The sequence below is a fragment of the Silene latifolia genome, chromosome Y, assembly GCF_048544455.1.
Source record: "Silene latifolia isolate original U9 population chromosome Y, ASM4854445v1, whole genome shotgun sequence".
NCBI classification, from domain to species: domain Eukaryota; kingdom Viridiplantae; phylum Streptophyta; class Magnoliopsida; order Caryophyllales; family Caryophyllaceae; genus Silene; species Silene latifolia.
Genome location: NC_133538.1, coordinates 210234134 through 210251778, shown reverse-complemented (window position 1 = coordinate 210251778; position 17645 = coordinate 210234134). Strand labels below are relative to the sequence as shown.

Sequence of the window (17645 nt, the reverse complement as noted above, 5' to 3'; positions counted from 1 at the left end):
TTAGGCACCCCATGTAACCTTAGCACATTCTTCCGATAAGCCATAGCTAATTGTGCCTTAGTCCATGTATATTTCATTGGCACAAAATAAGCTGACTTGGTCTGTCGATCCACTATAACCTATATCATGTTGTTACCCTGCTGACTCTTTGGCAAACCCACGATGAAATCCATGGAAATTGATTCCCACTTCCACTCAGGTACCTCTAAGGACTGAATCTTACCTTGTGGTCGTCGCTGCTCCCCTTTAACTCTCTGACATGTCAAACAACGGGCCACAAACTCAGCTGTTTCTTTCTTCATCCCAGGCCACCATAAAGTCTTCTTTAAATCCTTGTACAGCTTGTCACCACCTGGATGTACCGAATATGGTGTACAATGTGCCTCTGTCATGATTGTCTTTTTCAGCTCCTCATCATTAGGGACACACCACCTCCCATCAAACCTCAAACTACCGTCTGTATGAATAGAGAATCTAGATACTGTCCCTTTCTCTACTCCAGCTCTACACTCCACCATCTTGGGATCTAACACCTGTTTACCTCAGATATCATCATATAGATCAGGCTGCACTGTCAAATCTCCCATGGCATCCCCTATCTGGATCATATGTATCCCAAACTTCCCAACCTCATCTCTCAAGCTCATCAAGGATATGGCTGTGCACAAGGAATGTACACTATTTCTGCTCAAAGCATCTGCAACTACATTGGCTTTCCCTTCATAGTAGATAATATCCATGTCATAATCGCCAATCAACTTCATCCACCTCCTCCGTCTCATGTTCAACTCCGTTTGAGTGAAGATGTACTTGAGACTCTTGTGATCTGAAAATACCTTAAAGGTCGCCCCATAAATGTAATGTCTCCAAATCTTGAGAGCAAACACAACTGCACCCAACTCCAGATCGTGTGTAGGATAATTCTCCTCATAAGGCTTCAATTGCCTAGAGCGTAGGCAATCACTTTACCGTTCTGCATCAACACACATCCCAACCCATTCTTTGAGGCATCTGTATAAACCTCAAAGTTCTCACTCCCTTCAGGCAATGCTAAGATTAGAGCCGTGGTCAAACGCTTCTTTAATGTTTGGAACGCCGTCTCACAACTCTCATCCCAACGAAACCTGTTCTCTTTCCTCATCAAAGCTGTCATAGGTCTAGCAATCTTGGAGAAATATTTCACGAACCATTTGTAATATCCAGCTAAACCCAAGAAACTGCTGATCTCAGCTACATTCTTTGATGCTTCCCACTTGGTAACTGCCTCAATCTTTGCCGTCCACAGCTACCCCATCTTGAAATCACATGCACCAGAAAAGCAACTTTCTCCAACCAAAACTCACACTTGGACAACTTTGCATACAACTCATGCTCCCTCAAGGTCTGCAACACAATCTTTAGATGCTCCTCATGTTCCTCCTTAGTCTTGGAATAGACTAAGATGTCATCAATGAAAACCACCACAAACTTGTCTAAAAACTGACTGAAGACTCTGTTCATCAAATCCATAAACACAGCCGGCGCATTAGATAACCCAAAAGGCATCACCAAATACTCATAATGGCCATACCTCGACGTGAAAGCTGTCTTTGGTATGTCCTCCTCTCTAATCTTCAGCTGATGGTACCCCGACCTCAAATCAATCTTGGAAAAGACTGAAGCACCACTCAACTGATCAAACAGGTCATCTATCCTTGGCAAAGGATACCTGTTCTTCACCGTCACTCGGTTCAACTCCCTGTAATCTATGCACAACCACAGACTCCCATCTCTCTTCTTCACAAAAAGAACTGGTGCTCCCCACGGTGATACACTAGGTCTAATGTATCCCGTCTCTATCAGATCATCTAGCTGCTTCCTGAGCTCCTCCAACTCATTAGGACCCATCCGGTACGGTGCCTTAGAGATTGGCCCCGTCCCCGGTTTCAACTCAACACTGAAATCTATCTCCCTCTTCGGTGGCAACCCCGGAATCTCCTCTGGAAAGACATCTGAAAACTCCCCCACAACTGGAATCTGATCAACTGTCGGACTCTCCATCCTGTCATCTCTCACATGGGATAAGATCATCGGGCACCCCTTCCTCAGATAGGACTTCAAGGTCACAGCTGCAATCAACTTAACTTTGGGTTTGACAACAAACCCACGATAAGACACACTAATGCCCTTAGGACCTCTCAGAGACACTTTCTTTTGATGACAGTCTATCTTAGCTTTGTACTTTCCTAACCAATCCATCCCGACTATCATCTCAAAATCGTCTAAGGTAAAGTCTAGCAAGTCCACAGGTAGATCAACTTGCCCAACTATCATAGATACATCCCTATACAACCTCCCACATGATACAGACTCACCCGAGGGTATAAAATCTTTCTCACTTACAGACTCATATTCCCTCAGACCCAACTGTTTAACATGACTCGAAGATACAAACGACTGTGACGCCCCCGAATCAAACAAAGCAAAGGTATGAACAACATTAACAAGAAAAGTACCAGTGATAACATGTGCGTCGTCCTCAGCTGCTTTCTTCTCCATCATAAACAGCTTTCCACTGGTCTTCTGCCCACCTCCCTGGACAGTATTAGCAGAGGTAGTCGGCTTAGCACCCGACCCTTGATTGTTGTTGGTGTTCGTAGCTGGCTTCTGATAAGAATTACAGCCATTGCGGTTACCTCCACCGTTATTGCTCTGACCTCCCCGGTTATTCCACGACCCAGCTGGTCTGTTGCTCGCATAACTCTGCGCCGGACCCTGAGAATAGCTCCTCTGAGCCGGTCTCTGAAAACCTCCCGGTAACACACTGGTACACTCATGCCTCTTGTGGCCTGCACCGCCACAGCCGAAACAGGTCATTCCCCAGCTACCACTCCCATTCCCACGGCCACGCCCAAAGGAAGCCCCAGCACTATACCCCGAACCAGATGAATATGCTCTAGCCTGAGTGTGGTTGCCCTTCTTGTAATTGGATTGGCCACCACCCTCACTCTCAGCCTTTCTTTTCTCAGCTCCTCTCTCTCTGGTCATCTCTACCAGCCTCTCAGCTCTCCCAGCCCTCTCATAAGCTTCCTTAACATCTGTAAGGATTCCCACGGGTAGCTTCTCCATTATCTTGGGGGTCAACCCCTTCTAAAACCTCAGAGCTAGGTTCTCATCACTCAATCTCATATCCTCAGCATACCTAGCCTTCTCATTAAACTGTCGGTAGTTCTCAGCCACCGTCATGTCAGCTGTCATCTTAAACCCATCGAACTCCTCTCTCAGCTTATTCCTCACATGCTCCGGCACAAACTCCTTCCTCATGGCCATCCGGAACTCTTCCCAAGGTATAGCAGGCAGCCCCTGCTTCGCATACATGTCCCTAACATTCACCTTTACCTTGTCCCACCACTCACCTGCCGCTTCTCTCAAGTAGAACGTAGCTTGTTCTACCCTCATCTCATCCGGACAATGCACCAAATCCAGGATATTCTCCATCTCTCTGTGCCAATTATCCAGAAGCATTGGCTCCCCGGTCCCCTTGTACTCTTTTGGGTTAAACCTCGCTATGTAGAGACTAATCTTTGAGTGACAAACCTCCTTATCCTTCCCCACTCACTTTAAAGCTTCCGTTAGAGCCATCTTGGTGCTCCAACATCTTAACTATGTCATCGGTGGTCATGCTCTCAGCTCTAGCATAAAGGGCGTTTCTCTTTGGCGGCATCTTGTAACTATATAAGAAAAGGTAGATATAAACACGCATACTATAACCCAAAACACGTATATCACTTGCACAGACCCCACTCGATCGAGTTGAGGCCACTCGATCGAGTGCCTCAACTCCATAACCTAATCAGACTCCTGCCCAAAAACATACTTGACCGAGCTGACAAGACACTCGATCGAGCGTCCCCTACTCGATCGAGTGCCCCTATGTACTCGAATGAGTACCCAAAACACGGTTCTGTCTAGAAAACATCAAACTACCTACTCTACCGAGTCACATCCACTCGATCAAGTGCCTCACCCATTCGATCGAGTGCCCCCACTCGATCGAGTCATGCAGACTCGTATAAACTACCCGCATGTTCATCTCACTTTCCCAACATAATATACAAGTTTTATAAGTTTAACAAAATAAACATAACTACGCATGCAAATACACGCAACTCCTTATATAATCATTAAAACGATCTATTCATGTTATCAAAATGACACATTATAGACACGCAACATACTTTTCATTCAATTCAATATGCAAATACGTCTCCTTCAAATTTTATCCATACTTCCATTTCTCCACATCCAACATCCAACAATTCATAACACATGCTATTAGGTACACATACAGAATAAAAGACAACACATACAACCCTGACACGTACCCCCATATGACCAGTTCAAAATTGCAGGGCAAGTTCACGACTTTAGGACGTCTCCCAAGCCTTTGCATTAGCTCCTAAAAATTTTACCCCGGGTTCATTTTAATTGACTCCCTATGTTCATTAGATTCATTGGTTACAGGTTTCAAAATCGTCGCTCTGATACCACTTTGTGACACCCCTATACTCCAAGTGCCTTACCAGGACGACTCAGGTATAAGAACGTCACCATCTCGGTTTCCCGAGGCAATGATAATAAAAAGGCAATAACGAAACATAATCTAAATAGTAATAAAGTTTAAAGTGATTACAATCCAAATCCAAACTGATAAAAGTATATTACATGTTCTCCAGAAACCAAATGTCTAAAAAAATAAACAACAATGTCTGACAACAGCGGAAGACTCTTCTAACTGCAAGTGATGACTCATCCCAGCAAGCCCAAAAGCACCATATCAAACCTGCTCAACAACTGCTCACCATCCCCGAATGGATAACCACACTTTTACAAAACAAAGACGGGGTCAGTACTAACACAATTATATAATCACAATAAGACAGAAACCAACACAGCTCAATCGTCACATCAACCCTAACTCCATCACCAACTCCTCAAACTGACTACACACTAAATTGTGTAGCCCTGCCAGCGCACCCATCGCAACAGGTTACTCCTCGCCGCCAGTGGGGGACCGCAGCCGTTCCCACCTAAGCCCCGCTCATCTCCGTCGAGCGATAAACCCAAATCCATTAATGTGCACATCCCTTCTGTGGCGGGTTCTACAGAAGGCTAATAATGGGCGTGAAGCCACTCCCACAAGTGACTCCACTCAGCCAGGGACGCACCCCGAAAATCACAGACAGATACAATCAACAACAAACAATAATGATAAAATCCAACAACCGTCACAGTACCAATATTATACTTTAACAACAATCACAATCAACACCAAACCACATTATGTGACTAATACTGAGTAGGGAATCCCTACCTGGAATGCAAACACAAGCAGACGATCTCAACAGCTGAATCAAAATCTGTCCTCTACGAATCCTCCTTCTATCACATAATTACATAATTACTACTATCACAACTAACCATAAAAACCCCCAATCCCCCAAATTAGAGTTTAAACAAAGTCAATTAAATGCTATAAAATTGGTACGTAGATGTTACCCCTTGACGCAAGGATCACTTAGATGCAAAGAATGATGAAATCCGACCTCTTATGCTCTGGGATTTGTCAATAACACGGATGAAGCGAACAATGTAGTTTCAATCTCCTTTTTAAGTTTATTAGGTTTGTAAAAGTTTTAAGGGAAGAAGACGATATGAATTATATACTAATCCGTGTTATTAACAAAACCCATCAAAATAATACCCGTTAACCGACCTACTCGATCGAGTAACTAACGTACTCGATCGAGTGCCACTCACTCGATCGAGTACCTAGGCTACTCAATCGAGTACCCTACAGGTAGAATACTGTTTTTAAAATCAAAACACCCTTACTCGGCAAAGCAAGGCCCACTCGATAGAGTACCCAGAGACTCATAAAACCGTAGTATTACAAGATACTTGTTTCACTAGTTAAGTCAATACATTTGAACGTTATTTGGTTTCACCAGTCATGCATCCGTGCGCATCAGAGAGGCTTCCCATGAGGTCACCCATCCCAACACTACTCTCACCTGAGTACGCTTAACTGTAGAGTTCTTTTGATGTGCTACCGAAATTGAAAGTTAACTTTGTTGATGTAATTATCACTTTGAATCATTTTAAGTTTATTTTTTTCTTTCAAAACTTACCTTTAGTACTTTTTAATTATAAAAATGTAACATGACTTACAAATTCTTGTGAGAAAAACATTATTTTGGCCAAAACAATCAAATTTCGATGTTAACCTCCCGACTAATGATTTTGACGTAATTTGTTTTTGCTGAAGTCAGCAAAACCATTTTCTCCAAAAAGTAAATTTAATCTTGTTTTCCTAACATTTTTTTATTTCTTTAGTTTATCGACATTCTTATTTTGTTTCTCTTGTACTCGATTTTTTGTTTATTTTTCTATGAAAATTATGTAGTATGACCGTCGTACCTGCGATATGAAAAATGTGACCATATTTTTGTAAAATAACGACCACTTTTTATAATTAAAGTTTTTTTTCCTCAAAATGGTCACTATTAACCAAAAGTAGTCACTTTTTACCCAGAAAACACAAAAGACTCGTCGTAAAAGAATCACTTATTTTTCTAAACTGATTTCCCTTTGTTATGATTTATTGTTTCTTTTCTCAAAATTTTCACATTATTGGCACATGTGACTTTAAATTATCATTATTTCTATATTTTCCATGTGATGCGCTCATTTTCAATGAAAAACATCTCCATATTGAATTTTTATATTGATAATTTTTCCAATATGTTCTTTTCTTAATTGATTTGTGGGAGATCATTTTTTTTACTTTCATTTCTTAGCGCATTTATTTTATTTAATCAATTTTGTAATCTAATTGTTGTTTCTTTTTTACTCCTATAAAAATTTTCCTGATTTTTTTCCACAACAAGTTGAATTTTATATCAAATTCAAATTTTTCTATAAATATCTACAAATAAAGTTGTAAATATAATTTTGAATGAAACAGTTTGACAATATATTAATTTTAGATTTCTCTTAGATAGATGGTAAATAACTTATTTATTTAATTGATATGGTATGTCTTTAAATGTAATACGATCATTTAGGATTTTTATTCAAAATTTTAAAGATTTAATTAAAAAAAGTAAAAGAAATTACTAGAAATTCATGACTTAAAAAAACAAAATTATACTCCCTCTGATCCACACCAAATGTAACAATTAAAATGAATGATCCAGACCAAAGATAACATACCTCATTTGGCCTACAACATTACCAAGTTGTCCTTATATCCATTTCATATTTACACAAAATGTCATTACATATCCACATACCATCCAACAATTAAACCCACAATTATGTGCCCACCTATTTTTTCCCCTCTTTACCTATTCGTGGCGCAAGTGACAATTTGTTGTAGTGACATCAACCGCCTCACGAGAGGCAAGGGTCCAAGAAAAAGACGAGCTACCGGGTGTTGAACAACTTGATCATTTTTCAGAAGTGCATTTCGTCGAAGATACACACCGTCAACGATTTGAGGAACTACTAGGTAAGAGTTACGAACCTAATTAATTCATTAATCTTGATGTGTTGGAAATACTTGGCATAAGGCAACAAACGGAGTCATTTTTCAATAGCTTGGGTCTTGAGAGGTTGTTTTATGCTCATGAAGACACCTACCTAAGCCTCACATTAGAATTTCTATGTAGCCTCCGTGTTGTTACCAATCGAAGACGAGAAGTCGGTATGGAATTTCGCCTTTGCAATATGTCTCATAGGATGACCTTATAGCGCTTTGCGGAGATCTTTGGTCTTGAGGTACCAAAGGATGACACCGACAAACCATCCGACCTTCTTATTAGCCACCTTTGGAGGGCCATCTCCGGAAGAGAATTTAGTTCTTTCAAACAATGCTACACTTTTGCCATCCAACACCCGGTGATTAGAATTAGCGAACGATCCGTGGCCGGGACCATTCTTGGAAGGGTAGAGCAAGACAAGTGTACCCTCCTTGACTTGACTTTTCTCGTGTCTTACTTGAATGTGCAAGGGACAATGCGCTTCAACTTCAACACGCCCCCTGAGATGCTCACAAGGCTTAATGATTTTGCAAAAGGGGTTTCTCAAATCAAAACCTTTTTGATGGAAGGTATGCGAAACTCAAAGGAAGTACTTTAATTGATGAATGTGCCATCTTTCACCACCACCGGTGGTGTGGTTACAATGCGCTCGAGAGTGTAGAATGGTACACTATGAGATGCTCGTCGCTTGTGCTCATGGGGTGGAATATACCACCCACAGAATCCCGCTTGAGCCGATACTCACAAAGGCCAAGTTACTTTCTAAGTTCTACCCATTGAGATTTATGACCACCCACCACTGCGAGAAGAAGTACCCCACCGACCTCCTCAAATGCCGGAATGGGGTGATGCGCCACACCAACAACCATCTTATGTGGCCATACCACCCAACCCCACCACACATGTAAAATTCACCCCCAAGATCTTAGTGCCCCATCCATGGGTTAATTGATGACACTCATGCAACAAGTTAACCTTGGAGTACACGATGGGCGGGTTGACAATTACTTGGCCCAATACCCCTCCTACTACAACATGGCACAACAAAGGTACATCAATCCTAGAGGCCTCTTCCATCATGGGTGATGCGTGTGTTTTAGACGTCTTTATTTACGTATTCGGCACGTATTTTTATGAGCTTACTTGATTATTTCCTTTTATTTCCTCTCGTATTTGCTACTTTGGGTGTGTTTAGTATCCTTTGCAGGATTGAGGTGCATTTATGCTTTTCGGTAGCCAAATATGTTCAATGATGTGCAAGAGGGAAGCGACAGTGATCACTTTGGTGAAGCACGGTTGAAGATGTCGACCGACCATGAGCTTCATGTCGGTTGAACTGTAGGAGTTGTGTCGTCCTCAATATTTCAGCTGTCGTTCGACCAGTTTTCCTTGATTTGGATTTGCTCGACATAGGCGTCACTTTTATGAAGTAAGTTTGGTTAAATCATCCGACATCTATTGATGGTCAGTCAACATAGTAGCCATGGCGTCCTTATTCAGTCGTTCGACCAATTTTTCCTTCACCTCCTTTGATTGACACAAGACCAATTGTTTGGGATTTGCAGCAGTTTGTCGTCCTACTTTCTCATTATGTCGGCTGACACTATGTTTTCAGTCGGTCGACATTATGTTTTTTTGTCGATCGACCTCAGCGGTCTTTTTGATCGACTAAGATTTATTTTAAACGTTAAGTTGTTAGTTTTATTTCCTTTTTCGAGCTTGGACTATAGATGCTCTTGTAATCTTTTAATTAGGTTATCTCGGCTTCTACTTTAAAAAACTTTATTACGTACTCTCTTCTCTAAAACTTTAGATCTAGAATTTATTCTCCTTCTCTATTGCTCATACTCAATTTCTAATCGGTAATTTTAATTCCCTTTTCTCCTTTTCGTTCATCTTGTTTAATTGCTATATTTTCTCTTCTTATTATTGTTAGTTTTATTTTATGTTATTTAATTTCTCAATTAATTTAATTATGTATTCCTTCCATATATCGTCCTATTCCATTGTTATCGCAAGTTTCAATATGAGTAGCTAATTCTCCTTTTGCTAGGATTTAGGAGAGACATGGATTGAGACGGTCTTAATTGGGTGATTAGATTGGTCGATATAATTGGTCTATGTTGTTAATTGTGACATTCAATTGGTTTTAATTAGTTAAGTCGACGTAATTGATTAATTGTACTGGTAAGCCCCGACCTAAGATCGAAAGACTGGAAAGGGTTAGACCTGTCACACACATTAGAGTGCCCAAGTAAGTTGCGAGAGCCCGTTCGAAGCATTCAAGGGCGAATAGCGGACCGAGAGGACCTTTTCCCTGCCCTTTAGACCGGTAATTGAGACTGAACTTTGACCCTACCTATGACCCGTAATAATCCATGTTGAACCGATGTCCTAGCTCCTTTCTCTTATATTTTTCTAGACTCAATTCCTTTCTTTAAACCTTTTATTTTATTGCTTTAGTTTAGAACAAAAATCAAACAAACCCCATTTGGTTACTTAGACAGACTTAATTTGACAAGTAGAATGCTAAAAGCCTCCCCGTGGATACGATCCCAACTTCCCTAGCTATATTAGTTAGAGACCAGTTGATTTATTTTTGATAGGTTGACGACAGCCGTATCAAATTTTGGCACCGTTGCCGGGGAGGCGACGCATTGTTCTATTTGTTTTATTTTAGTTTGTCTCTTGTATCAAGGAACCTGTGTTCCTTGAGGCCATTTCTCACCTTTCAGTGCTAGTTTTGTTTATGCCTAGGTCTTTCAGGTCTGAGCTCATACCGTTTGATCCAGAACCAGAAAGGACTCTCCGTGCTAGACGAAAATTTTGGAAGGAGATATATCAAGCAGAAGACTTGAGTACGCTTGATTCAGCTTACGTCGTATTTATTCCAGAATATCGGTCTTTAGAGGAAGACACATTTACTTCTGCTCCTACTACAATCATGCCTACTTTGGCAAGTCATTCTGAGCCCACCCTTGCCTCTCTTCGTAATGGATTCAAACTCCCCACTACGGATACGGGTACTTTCGAAATTCATCCATCTTACATTAATCTGGGGGAGCGAAATTTATTTGGAGGAGGAACCGGTGAGGAACCCGCTAAACATATAGAGAAGTTCGTTAGTTGCTGCTGCTCCATCCCTTGGCCCCTTTGGCTGCGGGGGTGACTCAAGACCAAGTCAAATAGACTCTTTTCCCTTTCTCCCTGCGAGATGATGTAGTGGAGTGGCTACGTGACTTGGGTACAGAAGCTCATGGTATTATAGACTGGAATTCGTTAGCTCTTTCATTCTACAAGAGGCACTTCCCACCCCAGAAGACTAATGCCCTTAGAAGCCAGATTATGAGTTTTAAACAAAGTCCTACTGAGGACATTAATGAGGCGTGGGTTTGTTTCAAACGACTAGTTCGATCTGTTCCACATCATGGATTCCAGATCTGGTTCCTTTGCAACCATTTTTACAACGGGCTGTATGACGATCATAGAGCCTTACTTGATTCAGCTGCCAACGGGAGATTCCAGGACAACACTAGTGATGCGCATCCCTGGAAACTAATTGATCAGATAGCTAACCACACTGCTTGGTAATCCAAGAGGTAGCACAAGAGGAGGTGGTGCAGATAGTGCAATTGCAGCGCAGTTAGAGGCTATAACTGCCCAAATTGCCGAGATGAGGACAACCCAGTCTTTGGGTCCACCACAGACAGTTAATGCTTTGGTTCAACAGGAGGTCCCTTGTGAGAGATGTGGTATCCATGGTCATGTTGCAGCTGGATGTATGAGTACTTTAGAACAAGTTCATGCCTATCAATCTTTCAAGCAAGGTACTCCTTATTCTAATTTCTTCACTAAGAGGAATCAAAATGTGTTTCATCCTACCCATTCGCCGACCAATCTCTACATCATCCCTCAAAATCGTGGTAATCAACCACAAGGGAACTTTAATAGACTGCCTTAACAGCATTTTTAACAGATGCAGCCTCCTTCTCAGGCTTCAAACATGGATATGTCGAACATTAAAGCTATGTTACAACAGCAAATGGTGGCTTCACAAAAGCAGGAAACTCTAATCGCTCAATTGTTGGCTCACAATAAAGTCTTGAACAATCAAATTGCCTAGTTATCGAGCCAAAATACAATTAGATAGCCAGGTGTGTTGCTGTCTAAGCCTGATAAGCCTCATGAGACCGTTAATGCGATACATCTATAAAGTGGTCTTACAAATGATGGATCAGAGATGCCCTGAGTGAACAACGGTATTATTGTTGAGGATCTGGATGTTGATGCTATTGACGAGTGCGCTGTAGAAGCTATTTTGACGCCTGCAAAAATTCGACCGACAGGTGACTTTAGTCGATCGACTTTTCTGCCTAACGGAGTTGCTAATCCGTTATCCGTCGCTGATGAAACGTCTACTAGAGCTGAAAAACACCCAATTCCGATAAAGGGAAGAGAGCTGCTGAGCCACCCATTGCAATAAAACTTCCCTTTCCGACCCGACAACTGAATACGAAGATTGAGCAGCAATTCGGGAAGTTTTTGAAGGTCGTAAGGAATCTGCAGGTAACGGCACCTTTCACTGAACTTATTACTTAGATTCCCTCATATGCTAAATTTATGAAAGAAATTTTATCTCGTAAGAGGATTTTTGATGAGATAGAGACCATCGCTTTTACTGAGGAGTGTAGTGCACTCCTACAAAACAAGTCTCCAACTAAATTGGCTGACCCAAGTAGCTTCTCCATCCCTTGTTTTATAGGCACCCATACTATAGATAATGCATCAATAGGCTCAACCACATCTCGTTCCCAAATTATGGCAACCAAGGAGGGGAATTTGATGGCCAAAGTGGGGGATACCATAACCAAGGAGGAGGTTATGAAGACCAAGGAGGGCATAGCGGATATGGAGGACGTAATGATGATGATGACGAGTACAATGGCTAGAGACACTTAGCCATGCCACCTCCATTATATGATACCTCTTATCTCCCTCTCATGTATAGTTGCATTACATTTTAGATTAGCTTGCATTTTAGTCAATCATATAGTACAGTTTGCATTGTAATATATCTCGCATGATTCATGTAGTTAGTTGCATATAAACTTGCATTCATGCATAGTCACTAATGACCAAACCTATTCTTTTCTACACTAGAAATAGTGCTTAAATTAGTTTGGGAGGTGATCATAGGTGACCTAAGCTAATTTAAATTAGCTTCCAACTTAATAGAAAACATGCATCATCTAGTGTATAGTTTAGATTGCATTCATTTGTTATATATGACATATAGGATTGAATTCACTTAGAGCATGCATTCATATCATTTGCATTTGCACTTCAATTTCCATAAATCTCCAAAAAAAAAATCCAAAAAATGTATTTCTTTCCCATTCCTACTCCTACATGTAAATTGAGGACAATGTCCAAAATAAAGTGGGGGATGAGAATTTATATTTCAAAAATACATAAAAATTTGATTTTTTTTGAAAAAGCTCAAAAATAAGTTCTTTAATTTATAATAACAAAATCCATAAAAATTTAAAATTTACAAAAACCAAAAACATGTTCTTTGAATTTTCAAAGTTGGCAACAAGGTAGGGAATAAAATCAAAGAAAAAAATATCTCTCTAGAATGGTTTTCTCTGGCTTCTCTCTAGTTTTTTTAGGGTTTTGATTGCACAATGGCGAGAAAAAAAAAACACAATCAAAGAGAAAATTACATTCTAGGGTAAAGATTCGTCTCTCGTTTACTAATTGTTCTGATCTTCATCTCGATATGGATAAACTAGAGTCTTCTCAAGGATGTACTGGCATCCTTCAATCGGCTGAAGCATTGAAATCGAAGGAAGTTAATATAATTGCAGGCATACCAGTTTTGGATTTCGGGACAATTGTGGAAGATGATGTTCTTTCGCAGTCTGAAAGGGAGGCAGACGACGGTGAATGGACATAAGTGAAAAGTAAGCATTCTTCCTCACTTCAAATTGTTTCAACTGATTTTGCGTCTGCAAAGGGTTTATTACAACTCACACCTAAGGATGTTGAATCTGAACTTCAATTCTGGGATACGGCTGTTGTGTGTTATGTTTTAGGGGATAACCCGCCGTGGGAATTATTGTCGGGTTTTGTTAAGAAAATATGGGGAGTATATAAATTTGACAAGATATCCTTCCTCCCTAATGGCGTTTTCCTGGTGAGGCTCCCTACAAAGGAGTGTCAGTATTTGGTCTTACAGCAAGGTTTCCCAATGTTTGATAATAAACCGTTGGTTGTCAAACCTTGGTCTGAATCAAGAAGTCTCATGAAGGAGAGAGTTAAATCTGTACCTATATGGTTGCGTCTTTGGTGGATTACCTCTTAAATTGTGGAGTAAATCATGCCTTGAGAAGCTAGCAGGACTCTTGGGCAAATTTATTAAAAGGGATAGTGCCACTGAAGACAAAACTAGACTAGGGTATGCCAGGCTCTTGGTGAAAGTGGACATTGGGCAGGACTTCCCTGATAAGCTCTTCTTTAAGGATGAAAAAGGAGTTGGGGTGACTATTTTGGTGGAATATGAGTGGAAACCATCTGTCTGTAGCAGTTGTAAGGGGATTGGGCATACTCAGGATATGTGTAGGAATAAGATAAGTTCTGGTCCAGTACCTAAGCCTAAGAATCTTGCTCCTAAACTGGGGGGAAAGTTTGGAGGCCTGTTCAGAGGACTGGGGTTTCTTAATCAGTGCAACCTTCCACCTCTACAATTCAGATCTCTTTTGTCTTGTTTGGGGGGCCTACTTATCATGACTCTACCCTTATTACTCCTGTACCAGTTATACAACAGATTAATAGGCAAGAGCATCATACTTTAAGGAGTGATTTATCTCCTGCCAGATCTTATGCTGAAGCACTTAGTCCTACAAAGCAACCTAAACAGAACGGGGGACATGAGGAACCACCAGGCATCGTTATTAATGGATAGTATAGGAAGTTGGAATGTTAGGGAATAAATGGGATCAATTAACAAATGGATGTCAAGAATTTTTCGCATCAGAATAATATTGGTCTCTATGGTCTAGTTGAAACAAAGATTAAGCAGCAGGATTTTGATACTATTTTGCATAACTTAGGTTCTCATTGGCATGGTATTAATAATAGTAGTTTTCACTCTAGGGGGAGAGTTTGGGTTATATAGATACCACAACTGTTCAATGTTACAACTTTGCTTATATCAGCTCAAGCTATTACTGTTCAAGTGACTGAAATTTCTAGTGGTGACTGTTTCCTGTTCACTGTTGTGTATGGGTTTAATGATGATGGGGATAAGCTAGCCCTATGGCAAGAATTGAGACTTATTCATGATTCTTATTCTGGACCTTGGGGGATTTGTAGGGATTTTAATAATGTGCTTAAATTTAATGAGAGAATTGGAAGGGATGTTACCTGGTCTGAGATTATGGAGTTTAGAGACTGTGTGCAGTATTGTGGCTTGTTTGATATCAAAGGGAAGGGTGCTTTCTATACTTGGAACAATAAGCAGGTTCCTAGGTCTAGACATTATTCTAGAATTGATAGATTTCTTGTTAATTCTGAGTGGATGGATCTTTACCCACTTGCTTATGCTCATTTCCTCCCTGAAGGGCTTTTTGATCACAACCCAGTTGTTTGCTATAAAAGACAAGCTAGAGTTAGTAGAAGACCTTCTTTTAGGTACTACAATTTGTGGAGTCTTGAGATGGATTTAAGGATATTGTTCCAAATTATTGGATGCAATCTGTCAATGGCTCTCTCATGTATCAGCTTGTGACTAAATTGAAGAAGTTAAAGAAGCCGTTAAAAGAGTTGAATAGAAATAACTTCTCTGATGTTGATAAGGCAGTGGGCGTTGCTAAGGCTCTTTTAGAAGATATTCAGCTTCAGCTTCTTGCCACACCTACTGATCACTCCTTGATAGATGTTGAGTTGGATGTTGTTGATTCATTAAGATATATGAGTAAGGTTCAACATAGCTTCCTGTCTCAGAGAGCCAAAGTAGAGTGGCTAACTAATAGAGATGATAACACTCAATTTTTTCATAACCATATTAGAGCAAGACAAATCCACAATAGTGTCATGTGCATTAAGGGTGCTGATGGGGTCTCGTATAGTAACCAAAAGGATATTGAAACTGCATTCCTTAATTACTATAAAGATCTACTGGGCACAAGTCATCCCACCACTGCTGTTCATGAACCTACTGTTAGGACAGGGAGGTTAGTTACCCACGATCATCAACATATTCTGCTGGCCCCATTTCTGATGCTGAGATAAAGGATAATATATTCTCAATTGCTTCTAATAAGTCTCCTGGCCCTGATGGTTTTTAAAGTCAGTTCTTTAAGGACACTTGGGAAACTATTGGGGATGACATTATTGTTGCTGTTAAAGTTTTTCAACTCTAGTAACTTACTTAAAGAGCTCAACACAACTACTCTTACCCTCATCCCAAAGTTAGACAACCCCACTAGTATCCTTGAGTTTAGGCCTATTGCTTGTTGCAACACTGTCTACAAATGCATTTCTAAAGTTCTATGTAAAAGACTTAGCAAGGTGCTACGTGATATTATTAATGAGAGCCAAGGGGGGTTTATAGAAGGGAGGAATATAGTTGAAAATGTTTTGAGTTGTCAAGATTTGGTCAGACTTTACAATAGGAAAGCTACCTCTCCTAGATGATTGATTAAAATTGATCTTAAAAAAGCCGATGGCTCTGTGGAATGGGTGTTCTTGGATCAAATGATGTAAGCTCTGCAATTCTCTAAGAAATTCATTCATTTGGTAATGCCATATGTACTTCTCTTTCCTATACTCTAGCTGTGAATGGTACTTCTTTTGGCTTTTTTCAAGGGAAAAGAAGGTTAAGACAAGGGGATCCTCTATTACCCCTTCTCTTTACTTTGTGCATGGATTATCTTTCTAGAATCTTGGGTGTGGTGGCTCAGCAGGATGATTTCAGGTTTCATCCTTTATGTGGGCACCTAAGATTGAACCACCTTCTTTTTGCTGACGATTTATTGCTTTTTTGTAAGGGCAGTGAACAATCTATAATGTGGATTCTCATAAGTTTTGCTACTTTCTTAGCTTTAACTGGTTTGAATCTTAACAAATCCAAATCTGAGATTTTTTTCAATGGTGTACCTGCTCATATTGTGAAAGATATTATGCAAGTTTCAGGATTCCATAGGGGTACCCTTCCTTTCAAATACTTAGGGGTACCTATCTCTGCAAAAAATTTGACTAAGAATGAGGGTTTGAAATTGATAGATAGGATTGTGGCAAGAATTAGAGATTGGGGGTCAAGGCACTTGTCTTATGCAGACAGGCTAACTTTGGTAACCTCTGTATTAACTACTCTCCATTCATATTGGGCTACAATTTTCTTGATACCTAATGCCATAATGAATAAGATCAACTCTATATATAGAAACTTTTTTTGGTCAGGGAAATAAGAGTATCAGAGAGCTCCACCTATTATCTGGGACACCTACTGCCTGCCTAAAGATGAAGGGGGGTTGGGTATAAAGGAGGTAAAGAGTTGGAACAAAGCTTTATTGGGGAAATATGGTTGGTGGTTAGCCAATAAACAAGACCATTTATGGTCAAAATTGGTTAACCATGTTTACTTCAAGGGCAAGGTATGGTCTGAATATGCTCCCCCTCCTGACTGCAGCTGGTCATGGAGAAAAATCACTCATACTATACAAGACTTTCACCAAGCATACACTGGAAACAAATGGTTGAATGATAATGCTCCTTATACTGTATAAGGTGGATATAATTGGTTAAGACATAAGGCACCTAGGGTTGTTTGGAGTCATGTGCGTTGGAATAGGATGAATGTTCCTAAGTGGTCTTTCATTTTCTGGGAAATTATGCATAGCAGACTTCTGACCAAGGACAGAGTAGTGAAGATGGGAATTACTACTGATTACTTGTGTGATATATGTATGATGCAACCTGAGGATCATCCGCCTCTCTTTTATACATGTGATTATACTAAATCCTGCTGCAGACTTCTTCAGGCTTCGTTGAGAATCA

General features: G+C 40.4%; 1 protein-coding gene across 1 annotated transcript; it reads left to right on the top strand.

Annotated features, from left to right (window-relative positions):
- Positions 1–14595: 14595 nt before the first annotated feature.
- LOC141630008 (uncharacterized) lies at positions 14596–17374 on the top strand. Its single transcript, XM_074442904.1, has 7 exons — positions 14596–14713; positions 14804–15255; positions 15369–15820; positions 15937–15994; positions 16637–16939; positions 17049–17123; positions 17237–17374. The coding sequence occupies exons 1-7, from the start codon at positions 14596–14598 to the stop codon at positions 17372–17374; spliced, it is 1596 nt and encodes a 531-aa protein (XP_074299005.1).
- Positions 17375–17645: the final 271 nt, after the last annotated feature.